This window comes from Saccostrea cucullata, unplaced genomic scaffold, assembly GCF_032062105.1.
Source record: "Saccostrea cucullata isolate Sc308-1 unplaced genomic scaffold, CSIRO_AGI_Scuc_v1 ctg14989, whole genome shotgun sequence".
Classification (NCBI taxonomy): domain Eukaryota; kingdom Metazoa; phylum Mollusca; class Bivalvia; order Ostreida; family Ostreidae; genus Saccostrea; species Saccostrea cuccullata.
The window spans coordinates 1-15104 of record NW_026919058.1 but is presented as its reverse complement, the minus strand read 5'-3'; the positions used below and the strand labels follow the sequence as shown (position 1 = coordinate 15104).

The 15104-nt window shown below is 32.5% G+C and overlaps 1 protein-coding gene across 1 annotated transcript; it reads left to right on the top strand.

Moving 5' to 3' along the window:
* Positions 1 to 973: 973 nt before the first annotated feature.
* LOC134278562 (ficolin-2-like) lies at positions 974 to 15075 on the top strand (the record flags this gene model as incomplete). The annotated part of the gene is made up of 8 exons (XM_062760871.1): positions 974 to 1036; positions 1209 to 1302; positions 1431 to 1505; positions 4546 to 4685; positions 5090 to 5186; positions 7522 to 7686; positions 11475 to 11658; positions 14915 to 15075. Coding segments are annotated over exons 4-8 (634 nt in total), but the record flags the coding sequence as incomplete, so codon positions are not given.
* Between the last annotated feature and the right edge of the window lie 29 nt (positions 15076 to 15104).

Below are 15104 nucleotides of genomic sequence, written 5' to 3'. Positions count from 1 at the left end.
ACGGAAAATATTTTTAAAACATCTTCCCCCCCCCCCCCTTTAAAAAAAAATTCCTTTTTACAGGTAATATGGACTGTCATTTTACAAATCTATGCCAAAGCTTTTTGTGTTTCACGGGGGGGGGGGGGGACATATGTTTATAGACAAAAAAAGAAAAAATGCTGATTTTTCACCAATTTTAAAGCTCTTTACAACTAAGTAATTGTATTTTATTAATTTATTTATGTTTTATTTATTTGCGTAAAACATAAGAAAAGATATGAGATACATTTTATCATATTTAATACTATTTCAAAATATGGTGATTCTTGAAAGTTCGATTTCACTAGAAAATATCGTCTTTCCCCCTTTTTTCAAGAGCTAAAATTAATGATAATTTACGATCTAGCGCTGGAATTAAAATGGTTAATCAATTACCATAGAACTGTTCTTTGTATCAAACAAAGATTTAATGGCCAAATTGCCATTAAAATTGAATTTAATGGGTGCAAAATGTAGGCGGGAATCAAGAGTTAGAGTTCGTAGTTCTTTGGTATTTGCGACCGTTAATGCTGATTTAACGGTCGCAAACATCCGTTTTACCGGCTCCGCGTAAATACCAAATTAGAAGATCAGTTATTCCCATTCTAATGCAATCCATACATTTTGTTTGTTGTTTACGTCTTGTTTTGTCGAATTTTGTTATATAAAATACGTCACGGGGCATTGTGTTTTTGCGTCGCTCTATTATGACGATCTATAATAATACCTTGCTGTAGTTCTTCATTCCCGACACCTTTGCAGTTTTTGGAGACAAAGTCTTTCCACATTCTTTCAGAATCACTAATTGAAGTACTTAATAAATCAACCTGTTTTGATATGCACATGAAATAGAATGTATAAGGAAACTGTTTACAAGAGACGTGAGAGAGGAAAACTGAATTCAACAGTCAGATTTTCAAAATAGATTGATACTCTGTTTACGTAGGTTTGCCATCTGCATGAAGAAGTTGAATTTGGAGAGAGCTACTTTGTATCCTCTTGTTCTCAAAGAAATGTAAGAAATTTATTTTAACTGATAATTATATTACAAGTAACGCAATTAAATGTACAGAAATCGGAAGGAGGAGAATATTTAAATGAAAAAGAATAATATACCGGTATTTCAAATTCAGGTGATGATAATAATTTAACTTTTTCTCTTTTCATTTTTATTTGGCTTTGAAAAGAAATGTGGAAGTACGACTGCATCAATTTTCGGTAAAAGGTCGACTGAGCTCTGTCTTGTGTGCTGTGATTCCGATTTATGTAACAGCGATTGCGGTACGTAATACATTACTCATTTTGTTGTATGAATTGATCTTCGACCAATTTTATGAAAGTATTTAAAGAAGTTTGCAGGATGGCATTGTCACAGAGGAAATAAAGTAAATATCTTCTTGTGTTTTCAGGTAATAGAACAAGACCAATCCCTAAACCGTCTACCACCTCCACAACGACAACTATTCCCACCACAACATTGAAATGTAAGTACATTCTCGGGATATTATTTACTATTGTTATACACCGTACCCCCGCTTGAAAAGTGGGAGGGTATTTATACCCCTCGCTTGAAAAGTGGGAGGGTACACTGTAATCGGTATGTTCGTCCGTCCGTCCAGCAGTCCGTCCGTCTGTCTGTCTGTTACGCTTTTGGGTACCCATCTCTTATCCACAACTCCTCTTATACCGCTCGGTGAAATTCAATGAAACTTTCACAGAATCTTTATTACATATTGCCATTGTGCACCTCCTATTTTACTTTTTGATCCGACACGTATTTTAGGTTTCCCATAGCAAAACATGGACATTCCCATTATATTCTTACCTATGACGTGGGATATGGCAGCTTCTGAATAACATTGGATACCTCGAGTTATTCCTCTTTACACGTTACCGTAAAACAATATATAGCTAAACATGGACATTATGGGAGGCGGGGGGTATCCTTTAGTGAGCTAATTGCTCACAGTACCTCTAGTTACTTCGAAAATGTACAGCAGATGATCTAACCACTGCGATTTGCGGGTACCTCCGTCTCTATGTAACGTCATATTTCCATTTCTATTTGTTTTCTCTGTGGTAAGTCTTTGAATGTTAGTTGATTTCATTTCTTGATCATTCTAGGGGCATCTTAATTTCGCCAAGCACAACATGTACGCCATTTAAGGTAGGTCGCGGGTTTGCTTTTCTCATCAATTTTGGTACACAGTTTCGACGATCCGATCGGTTGTTTTGTGCACATTTAATTATGACGTCAGTTTCGTCACAAAGGCAACGTTGCATTGTTTCCCGTTTAATTCTCTGCAAATGACTTCAAGAATCAAGTAGACATACAAAGTTTCATGCTATTGTACGTAAACCGCATACATGTTTTATAATTAAATTTCAGTCTGATTTCTGCTGCGATTATGTGTTATGTAACGTATGTCTTAGGAAAAATGAAATACAATACCAAATGAAAGGAATAATTTATATTGTAAGTGTCAATAAACTGCTAAAAGTCAATCAGAATAAGACAGCGTAAAAGTAATGGTATGCAAAAAGAAAGTTATTTTAACGGAAAACTTAAGGGGCTGTCTTCGCGCAAGTTATTTGCAACCCAGGGGAACATGCGTATTGCATCATGACTGCCAATCTAAGCGGGGTCAAAAATGCGTATAATTTTCGGGATGGATTCAATCCGCAACACTAAAAATTGGTTAGATTTAATTAAATATACTTTTTCTGTTTTTATTATTATTATCATCACCATTATTATTTGGTTAGTATGTATTTAAGTTTCGTGTAGTCGCCTTGTTTTGCTTGCTAACAATTTGTGAAATGCATTCATAAACCAAATTTATTCAAACACTTGTACTATTAGACCTAAATGACTAGGGCTGGGCAATAATATCGATATTTCAATATATTGCAATACAATGACAAAAAATATCGTATCGCAATACGATTTTGTAATATCGATATATTGGCAATATGCTTAGATTAAGGAATTTGTCATTAAATATAAAAATGGACATATGAAAGTTTGTTATTAAGCCAAACAATAAGATAGAAGTTGTTTTGTGGGAACATTTCAGAGCATAACTTTAATGAAATCAACAAGAATTTTTTGTGTGTTGGTTACTTATCATATTTCTGTCCATTTTGCATGTAAATTAAAGTAAATATAGTAAGAAAATGCCATTTAAATTACATTAAAAATATTGCAATACATATCGCAATACAGTTATAAATATCGCAATATATCGCAATACGAAATCTCGGGCCAATACCCAGCCCTATAAATGACACTGTAAACAATTTACAAGTATCTTTTTTCTCTCTACATTTTAGAGCAAAAGCTTTAAGTGCAAAAGCTAAATGAAAGCGTTTAACATTATGCGTATGGAAATTTGAATCAGAGAATTTGAAATTAACAAATGTTTGAGAGTTGGGGCCATATATTATCTTGCGACTTATATAGAAAGTGCATTGCGGGTACCCCCACCTTGATAATTTCCTAAGTATCGGATTTTTTTCTGTACCGTTTTCGATAAAGTGATCATTTATGTGTTATGCCTGAAATTCCATTGACCATGAATTTCCCCAAAATACAGGAAGTAATATTTTATCACTAGCGTTGTTGTACCGTCGCTGCATGTTTAAAATTTTGATGCACTCTCGTGAGGAATGTTAATACCCTTCATTCTCACTTTATGATCATTTTATGAATTTCACAATACTAGTGAAAAAAAAGTTGCTGGCCATCCTAATTTGTCTCCGCAATAAATTAAATGCTGCATCTTTGTTACCTTTTAAATCTTACATAATCCAAATGTCCAGATATTTAGAGTACATGTAAACTTGTACTGTTCACGTGATAACGTTCAACATATGACGTTGTATACATAAATAACGCCCTAAACGCAACAATGTGGATATATAAACGCAAACTTTGAAATTATTTTGCAAAAAATCTAGTGAGAAGACATATTGATATTTTTATATCAATAATTTTGAATTTTCCTCATCTTGACATTTTGAAAATCTTGATTAATTCGTCTACGTCTTTAAAAAATTATCCAACCTTTCTAAAAGAAACTATTTTCACAAAATAGGCTTAAAAACGTCATTTTGCCATATGTTTCAATAGTAAAGCGTAAAAATGTACTATAAACTATACCGCGTTTACAGTAATATAGCATTAAAACTACGTAGGCAAATTTCATGAAAATTGCATTTACATGTAATACGCTGTAAATTCTAAGGAACATTACATCAAATTTTCAGGATATGTTTTCTCGTAAGAATTTTTATGCAGTAAACCCGCGACCTACCTTAAATTAGTAATACATGTAATTGTCTAGTAAGTAGCTATAGTGGATGCCAGAGCTTCCGTTATGCAAAATATCCCCCGTTTCAAACTATCATTGATGTCCTGACATTAATTACTAGACAGTGATTCCGCAAATGACGTTCATGTATACACACTAAAGCAATGGTATACAGAGTGATATAAATTAATTCACGAATATTTTGTTTTAGACTCGTTCCCATTCGACTGCTGGGAAATCTTACATAATGGATATAATATAACGGGCGTATACCAGATTTATCCCTGGGGATCCAGTGGAAAGTCCATAGACGTACTCTGTAACATGGATGTGGACCCCAAAGGATGGACGGTACAGAAGATTATGATGATATTTGTTTTAACAAATATATATTTTAGCACTCAAAATGAACCCAAGAATTATGTCTTTTTACAATATAGTTTGCTTTCTTCGGTTCCTTACGGAACAAATATAAGCTTCCAAAAAGTTAAGATAAAGCTATGATATGATTTACACTGATTCAATATTGCTCTCTCTCTCTCTGTTAAGCTAAAACATTGATTTTGATTATAAAACTTAACGTTGCTTTTAAAAATCTCTATTGGTATCACCTTCTTTTTTCCACATGTGAACAAAAATGGAATTTCACTGAATACACAATTTCAAGCAGCTGCCCTCTGTTACATGTATCTTCTATGACATATTCTTTGTTGTTCTTGAATAGGAAACTGTTTCTTGACGTTAAATATTTCTAGGTGTTTCAATGGCGTCATCCTTTAACAGAAAATTTTACTAGAAATTGGGAAGAGTACAAAGATGGTTTTGGGAATGTGACTGGTGAATTCTGGCTTGGTAATATTGAGTTTTAAATAATAATGGGACTGTAGATAAAAATATAAATGATTAAATAATTAATTAAATGAAAGGATAATGTATATTTTAATGCTTTTAATTGTCGATGAAATTAAAACTACATGCATTTTCGTAACATTTTTAATGCTCAGTTAAATTTTAGCTTTTTATAAATCCTTCTGCTTGATGTACAATACACTGACCCAAAACATATGCATATTTCATTCACCAAGTGATATTATAAATTGTGACCATATCTCTGAATGTGATTTATTATTAAATGGTAGGCCTAATCAGGAACTTGTGATTAGCATACAAATATTTGAAGCTGTACATACATTTATAGCAACAACAAAACGATTTATATAAACACTGTCATAAACAAATGTAGATGTAACATTTTTTATATTTCCGAATCGGTACTTCTTTGTATTGTTGACAAATTTTCTGTAATTTGTTTCTTTTTCTGTAGCTTTGTTCATTTTTAGCTCCACCGATCAGATACCAACACAGCTTATGCGAAAGTTATCCGTCTGTCGTCCGTCCGTCTACAGCTGGTGTCTAGCTGTCTGTCTAGCTGTCCTTCTGTTTGTTACATTTGTAACAATTGTTGAAATGCTTCTCCTCCTTCTATTTTTGTCTGGTTTCAAAATAACTTGGCACATATGTACTACATGCATATACAATAATTATATGTAATACTAGTATTTAAAAGTAAAAATCCAAAAATTTCACAAAACTTTTACTGCTCTATATGGCGTCGATTTCTTATGTCCTCTATTGGAATTTCGAATGCCTTCTCTATTCGAGTGTTTATTAGATCCATAGGATAATTTGGATTATTACAGATAAAATCCTGCGATCTAGACGACTGGAGGAATTCGTTGTATTTCCACTATAGAACTCTTCAGAATTAGAGGCGCGTTAAGTCGTCTGATTGGGACAGCGTGACGTTGCGATATACACTGAAAGAAATACCTATTTGATTTAACTAGTGTGCCTAGTAAAGCGTTCGACGTGATTAGTAATCACTCTGTTTACTAGCTAAGATAGTAAAAAGTGGAGTAGTGGTAGTAAAGATACTTCAGTACCTAGTGAAAGTTACTTATAAGTTCTTAGATTTACTAATGTTATCTAGTAAATCTATCCAATACCTAGTAAAACTACTTTTAAGGTAGTGATTGTATGGACAGTAAATTTACTAGTCTTCCCAGTGACTTTCACTAGTTATACTTTTACAGTATATAAAACATGCCAACTTTAATCAAATTTTAGAAGTTAAACGTATTCGTCATTCCGATTAAAGAATAGATAAACTAATAGATATGAAAGAGAGCGAGAACCTTAAACTCAGTATCCATTAATAACAATACGACATTTCAGAGGTATATGCATTGTATACGTTTGTCCTAGACTTTTAAAAACTTTGAGGACCAAAGAAATTCACGCCATATAAAGCAGTAAATGCTTTGTGATATTTTAAGATTTTTACTTTTAAATATACCAAAAAACTGTATCGATTCTTCATTTAAAAAAAAACAAAACAATACTAGTATATGTAATATACACAATATAGTGCATATGCATTGGTTTTTGATTTCGAGGAACGGTGTTGCCACGGTTACTAAAAATAGAAATTTCATTGAAATTCATTTAAAATGCTACTCCTCCAACAGTTTTGGTCTGATATTTTGTTACACAAATGGACAAACCTAAGATGCATAATTTAATGCAACTGTTTTTCATTCTAATAAACGGTGTTTCCATGCTTACTAAAAATTTTAATTTCCGTGAAATTCCTTTAAAACGCTTCTCCTCCTACAAATTTGGTTTGCTTTCAGTATAAAATGGCCAACAAGTAGACTACACCAAGATACATAAGTCTGTGTATCGGTTTTTGATTCTAATAGACGGTCTTTCCACGCTTACTAAACATATGAATTTCTGTGAAATTCCTTTAAAACGCTTCTCCTCCTACAGTTTAATCCGAGTTCAATTATACATGTATAAATTGGAACACAAGTAGACTAGACTAAGATAAATTTTTCAAAATGCTTCCCCTCTTACAGTTTTAGTTTGATTTTAATATAACCTGGCACACAAGAAGACTTCACTAAGATACATATATTTTTGCATCGATTTTTGATTTTGATGAACGATAAAGATTTTTATTTTGAATATTTTTAATCATCTTTTAAAAATTTTATTTAAAACAAATATAAATGCTTTAATTTGATTCTTTGTATATTGTTCAACTGGTAATCCTATCTAACATATGTTTCTGACATGTAACTCGATGGTCTAGTTAATCTGCAAATCATCTTTATTTATTCAGGAAACGAGGTCGTTCATCTTTTGACAAAACCACACCGAACGCTGTTTCACATAGGTATCTCAGACACTAATGGACATTCGTGGTATGAAAGATTTGACAACATGAAAGTAGCATCTGAAGCTCAGAAGTACACCATAACTCTCGGAAGGGCCTCTGGAACTGCTGGTAAAGCAAAGATATCTAACGACATGTAAATCACATGACATTCTTCTTAGTCGCCTGCGTGACGCAGTGGTTAGAGCGTCTGATCTAGAGTCGCGAAGTAAGGAGTTGAACCTTAATTACGTCGGCGGTTCGAATTTCAATGTGGGACGTGGAAACCGGTCCTTCGGATTAATCCGTATAAACAAAGGTAGCCGTAGGTGCTGAAAAGAAAAAGATCCCTCACTGCTCAATGATCCTGAGTGCCGAGTATAGGACAAAATTTGCAGCTCTCCACCGGCAAATGGTGGCGTGTGACGGTCCATATATGAGTGAAAAATTATCGAGAAGGACCTTAAACAATATATACAATTTATCTCATACGTGTGGATGATACATGATATGCTTTATCCACGGGTGGATGCTTTATTAATAACACTTCCGGTTTTGACCCGATTCCTAGCTTCAAGGTTTTATATTATTGAAACTTTTCCTTGTTAAAATCCTTGCCCTTATAAAACAAATGATCAAGAGCAAAATGTCGTTAAAAGCAAGAAAAAGATTCGTACATGTCAAAGAAGTGTCTTATTTCATCAAGACTATTTGACGGATGTTACTCCCCCTCCCTTCCTTTAACTATTCTCAGAGAAAGTAAAGCCTAGCAGTTAAATTGTTGTTATGAGATTCCTCTAACGTCTTCAACAATGTTTTTTTTTTTTTTTTTTTAATTTTTTTTACTACGTATGCCTACCTATAGCCTAATAGTAATGCAGGTGTAACTTGCCATGGATCAACAATGAATCGGCCCCTAGCCGTGCCTTACACGTTTTGTACTGCCATCGTCCAAAGAGTTCATTTTCACCATCCCATGGTCATTACTACTTTACTCAGAAGTTCGTTTGTTTGAAAGCTCCAGCAATTCTCACATAATGTTTTCAAAGACGGAGATAGCAAAAATTCTAAATTTTGAACACGATCTACTTTCTTTCGAGGCAAATCAACATCAACGATGCTACGTCATCAAAATTTATACGTCATCAATTTGAATTAGCAATCATTCATGTAGTTTCACAGGGGAAGTCTCAAAATTTTGTTTAAAGGAAAGTCGTATGAGATAAAGATCATCTTTAGAACATCTTTAACCACTTCTGTGCCACAGGGCCGATTTTGGGCCGATCACACAGTTGCGTAGAGTGCCACGGGGCCGAATTTGGGCCGATTTTATTGAAATGAATTGTGACTTTGTATTTCTTTACTTCTACTCAACGTAAATAATTATTGAACTTTTACATCTTTTTATTGCATAACATTAAAGTTTTTATGGCTTATTTGTAGAATATCGTGAAAATTTCAGGCAAATATATGGATAAACAATGGAGTTTCATACAAGCGATGACGCCATGAATTTTCGAAATAAATGAGTTGTAGCTTATAGTGACGGTATTATTACCATTCAATGTGCTCAATGAACACGATTTCGTTTCAAATGTATATTTTTTCATACTACCGGTATTATCAATATTGAGGTAATACTTGTCCATTTAGCAGCAAGGTAATACTTGTCCATTTAGCAGCAACGGTTAGAATCAACGTCATTTTACGTACATGACGTCATTATAACAAGTACGTGCAAGCCAAAACTTGAGAAAACGTTCCGAGTTTACAGATTACCATTAACTATTGAGGCATTAGAATCAACGTCATTTTACGTACATGACGTCATAATAACAAGTACGTGCAAGCCAAAACTTGAGAAAACGTTCCGAGTTTACAGATTACCATTAACTATTGAGGCATTTAGGTTGATTGACTGATTGTTTAATTCCGTGATTTAATATTGTCAAGTTTATTTATTTTATTTTGTTGCGTATGAACAAGTTGAAATTCATTTTCTGTTTCGTTTTGTTTCCTGTGTTCGATGTATTTTTTGTAAATTTCCTAAATGCAGATTTTACATGCTGCTACTCAACTAAAAGCACCTGATAATTAAATATATTGAATAGATATTGAAAAGATAACCAAAGCTAATAAGTTTAAATGTTTTAATGCTTTAATTGTATTCCGAAATTTTAATTTTAATCAATATTCCTTTTTTTTAATATAACACATGAATTCAATGTATTACAGTGAAAGGGGTAATCATGATCAGTTTGACATGACCATTTTTCTTCCAGAATTTTAATGGAAAATAAATTGAAATTTATTATTGAAATTTCTAATGAGAAAAAACACATGTATGGCAAATTAACGTGACAATCGATTTTCGAAAATTTTTAATTTTAATTAATTTTGTTTAAATGCTATTGATCTTTCTATTTTCATTGTTTATATGATATACTAGTATCCTAAATATATTCCTTACACTAGTGTGTCAATGTGAACAAGAGTACAGATTATTTAGATTTTTGCTATGGAAGTAAAAATTGCGTCTCCCTCTGATGATGACTACAAAATCAAGTTTACGTGAACAAAAAATACAAAGTGTTGTCATATATTTTTCTGATTTATCCCTTTGAATTAATGCTAATCATGCATCAGGTGAATGACATCTTCGGGACTAGGTAAATATAAAACAATTATTGAAAATCTATATCTAAAACTGCAGTAGAAACTTGCCTAAAACGCAAAATGGGGTGGGGGTAGAGAGAGAGAGAGAGAGAGAGAGAGAGAGAGAGAGAGAGAGAGAGAGAGAGAGAAATGAAAAACAGGAAGTAAAAACAATATATTAAAGGTGATTATTTTTTATAATTCTCACTATTGTTGTCGGCTTCAAGAAGAAAGTAAAAACGGCAAGGGGACAGCCGTCTTTCAGTTTAAAAAAATTAAACTAAATACATGTAATATTATTGCAAATTACTAATTTTTTTAAATGGGTGAAACTCGCTCCATCCCCACCCCAACCCCCATCCGTTAGTGTTACGTACGTGCTACGAAATATGCGATTTTTTTTTTAAAATATCGACCTTTTCCTAACTTACTGTGTGAGTTCCATTTACATTATGGAATATGTACATGTGTGTAACTGTACTTTTGAAAACATTATATCTATAGACAAATACAATTTCAGAGAGAGAGAGAGTGTGTGTGAAAACACAGTTTCTAAAACATCCGATTAATTTTGAAAGGTTTTGAATACATTATTATAACGCTTTAAACTTATTGAGTGCCTTTTTTGGTAATTCTCAAGTGTTGGTTTCCTCAGTTAAATGAGTATAGCATAAAGTGATTGAGCATTTTATTTTTTTTGGGGGGGGGGGTATTTTTCTTTAATTCAGGGGGATGTTAAATATCAATTTATTGAATAACTGTTCGTGTTTTATTTTAGCTGCAATTATGTAGCCCTCTCCAATTTTTTTATCTAGTATTTTTTGGAGAGGGTCCCTCCCCCCTGGGGTGGGTGGGGAGGGGCTACATAATTACAGCTATACACAGTTTTATTAAACCACCAATTCTTTTTAATTATGTTACTATGAATATTTTTAAGATACAAAATAAGAAAAAAGTAAAATTTTGGGAAGTCTCTTTTAAATTTTACTAGGATGAGTTTATGCATGATTAAAGTATTTATTTTAATTCATAATACGATCGGTACATTTAATTAAAATTTTGTTAACGCTTGTTATTTGGACACTCGGAATAGGGTTGAGCCGCAAAGAACCGGGTCAAGCCTCGCGAATATATACACCATTTGAACTCGTTGGTTAAAGCAAATATCAAATCACACAATATAGATATCCTCTATATATCAATCAATCTTAAGTAATATCCATTTACAAAAAATATACCCTCATTAAACCAATGCAACTTTACAGGTGATGTAAGTTCACGTGATCATGGTGGCGCTGGTTCTATGGAGGGTCGTCCGTTTACGGCATACGACAGAGACAATGATTTGTCACCTTATAACTGTGCAGATAGATGCAAAGGAGGGTGGTGGTTCAACTTTTGTGACAATGTTTTTCTAAATGGACCACGTGATTTTCATGCAGACAATGTGTACAGTAGCCGTCTTACAATGACAACTTTCAACTCATCCATCCTCATGATAACTCGACTGTGACATCCAGCATTTTAACCAACATTCTTTGTTACATGTAGGTAAAAAAACAAATTTCTATTTCTTGATAATAATTGTAATAATAAAAAATAAAGATCAGACAAAATTTGATTTGGTGCATTTCTAATGAGGATTAAAATATTTTAATACTATAAGTGGTTCCAAGGAGTTCGTATTCTGTTCAAACGAATTTATCATTATTATGATCTCGAAAAAAAATCCCTGCAGTTTTTACTTAAAATATAAATAAAACGTAAATGACAAGCAAATTAACACATTAAAGAAATTGTACCGTAATTTTTCAAAGTAGAAGTAGTTAGCATTTTCTGGAAATTAGGAATACATGTAGAATATATAATATATTTTAAACTATTTAATATCTCGGTAACATCTCTTTACAAGCAATATAAGCTGAGCAAATATTTACAAACTGAAACGTCAAAATCCAAACGGAAAATTAAAGCAAAATCACCAATTATCTTCATAAATCTGAGTTTTTTTTTCTATGTAACAAATCAATTAATTAATCAAAATTTGTGATATCAATAATGTAGGTGGAATCCATATCACATATGGAACGAATAAGCATCTTCCTTTGTCTTGTTTAAAGGCCTGGTAGAAAGATTCTCGTTTTTGTGAGGAGAATTAATTGTATGGAGTAGAGATACTAATACTTGAATTCCACGACCAAGATGAACCCTTGCTTCATTTTGTAAAGAATTTTTGAGTGTTTGAGTTGAGTTACCAGTTTACAGATTTTGTCACGTGTTATTGTGAGTTTTGCTTAATAGGTTGTGAGGATGTTTGCCAGCGATTTTGTGTCTTCGTGACTCTCGAATAAGTTGTCAATTAAACTTAAATCCGACTTTTAAATAAAATTTTTAAAGATTTTTTTTTGGGTATTTTCTTTACATACAATACCTTGATGAAGGTAGTTATAATACTTTGATCAATCTATATAGCTTTATCAAGCTATATACCTTTATCGGGGTATTGCGTTGGACCTGTTAAAAGAAGACATATTATTAAGAATGATGGTTTATCGAATGGAAATAGAAATATGAAGAGAGATAACAAAATAATCTGAAATAAAATTACTATGATTATCATAACAAATATGACAGTAAAATGCGGAATAATATTTTAAAATACAATGAAATCAAGAAACATAAGACGATAAAATAAAGTGCGATGTTGATATGATACAAGCAGACATACCGGAAAAACAAGACAATTTATTAGAATCATAGGTTATTGAATGGAAATGGAAATTTGAAGAGACTAGATGTAAAAATGATTAATGTGCACAAATTGCTATGGGGAGATGATTCCTTATCTTCGCAGGAAAATGAAAAAAATTTCGGTATTGTTCAAAAATTTATTCAGGAATCAGGTCGTTTTAATTAACACTTTATAAATTGTATTATCTCTATTGAAATTATTATATTTTTATAATATCAACACTGTATTTATTATTACCATTATTAATACCCGGTAATTGATATTATTTCCTCATTCAGAAAACAATTATCTTTGTTCTTCTATGTATATGTATATATTATTGTAAAATTTTGTAAAGTATGTTGTATGGCTATGCAGATTTTATATAGGGGAGAGGACTACCTAAGTTGTTAGAACTTGTGTCCGATCCCTTTGACATATTGTCAATAAAATATGTTCAAAACACTAGATACAAGCAAGCAGATCATAATATTATATATACTCCAGATACATTTTAATTATAACCTGTTTTCTCTTGGATTCGTGACAATAATTATGTATGCTTATGTATTGTGCATAATATTCAGGCATTTTTTTTAACATGACCAAGGTTTGCTTACTTTCATGTACAATGCATATACTACATTTTTGAGTTAAATTTTTCTTACATCATTTACATGTAACCAGATATTTTATTTTGTTAAATTGTATACTTATGATTTTACGTTAGACAATTATTACGTCTATAAAAATTAGTGCAAAACCATGTGTTTTAGGTCACGTGATAAAGAGTATTACAGTATATAGCTAAAATGCATACATTTATGTCAGTTCATGTTTAGTTTTATGATTTGTGAAAGTCATATAGGTAATATTAGTAATAGCATAATATTTTGTTGAGTTAGGTCGTAGTTGATGTAAAAGTGAAATGTCAAGATTCCCGCACTTTCTACATCCGGGTATTTCCAAGATGGCTGCGCCCATACACATGTTATTGTTTACATCACCATCAGTGTAATTATAGCAATGTAAAAGTCAAGTTGATGTTGTAAGATATCTTAGTGTAATATTTCAGAGTTATGTTTATCAGTGCATCAGATCACAGTGACTAATAATAGTAATTCAGTCTATATTAAGTTTAAGGTAGCTACTCTGTGGTTGTGATACTTTGTGTCATAAGATGTCAGTATTATTTTGTCAGTCATATTGTGTCAGTCAAGTTCATTAGTTAAAGTCTCAGGATTACCAAAGATTAAGTCACATGTCAGCGATTTTTTTCTACCAATTGGGAATGGGTCCGATACCGGTTCAATTGGGAAAAATTACAGCGAAGAAAAACAGGCGAATTTTCTCTCATTTATGCAAATGCAATGTATTTTGCTTTCATTCTAAATTAATTACACATTATTCCTTGTTTTAAAGAATAAGCAACGAGTACTTATTGTTTTTTATCGCATCATCCAATGCTTTGACATTTTCATGCTTTCAATTTGTCAAAATGTATGACACTACGCTGTCTAACCACAATGTCCCGCCAAATTACGACTTTCTCTACTTTCGATTTAAGCGGAAGTGATCAATTAGTCAACTTGACAGTGCAATGTTTCATTTAACAAGAAATGCGATTTCGTCGTAGTCTTTTGCATCACAGTTGAATTGGGAATTTTTAGTCACAGAAATGGGAAAAATTAACGTTTTTTTGCATTGGGAACGGTGCCGTTTATCGGTACCAGTTATATAAGGAAAAAAAACGCTGCATGTCTAGTCAATGTTTTTGTTTACATTGAAATTACAAGTTAACTGTTTACTTTCCACATACATGTATCTGTATTGTTATTTGATTATTACATGTATCAGTCTCTAGTCATATATGAAATTAATGTGTTCAAGAATGTGTATTATAAGTTTTTGTATTCAAGAGTCGGAGCCAATAAACGTTGTTTGTATTTATACTGTCTCCTCCTCCTTTTTCAGAACTCACTCCATTTTGAAACCGGTTACACTATTTGGGGGCTCGTCTGGGATGGAGACACCAGAGTTTGAAGATCGTCTGCTGCAGGGGAGGTCTACATTGTGTTTAGCAACCTTGGAGGCCATCTTACGGTTTTGTGAAGATGTCGGCATGAAGAAGGAAGGTTTAGACACAAGGAGCAAGGCCATCAAA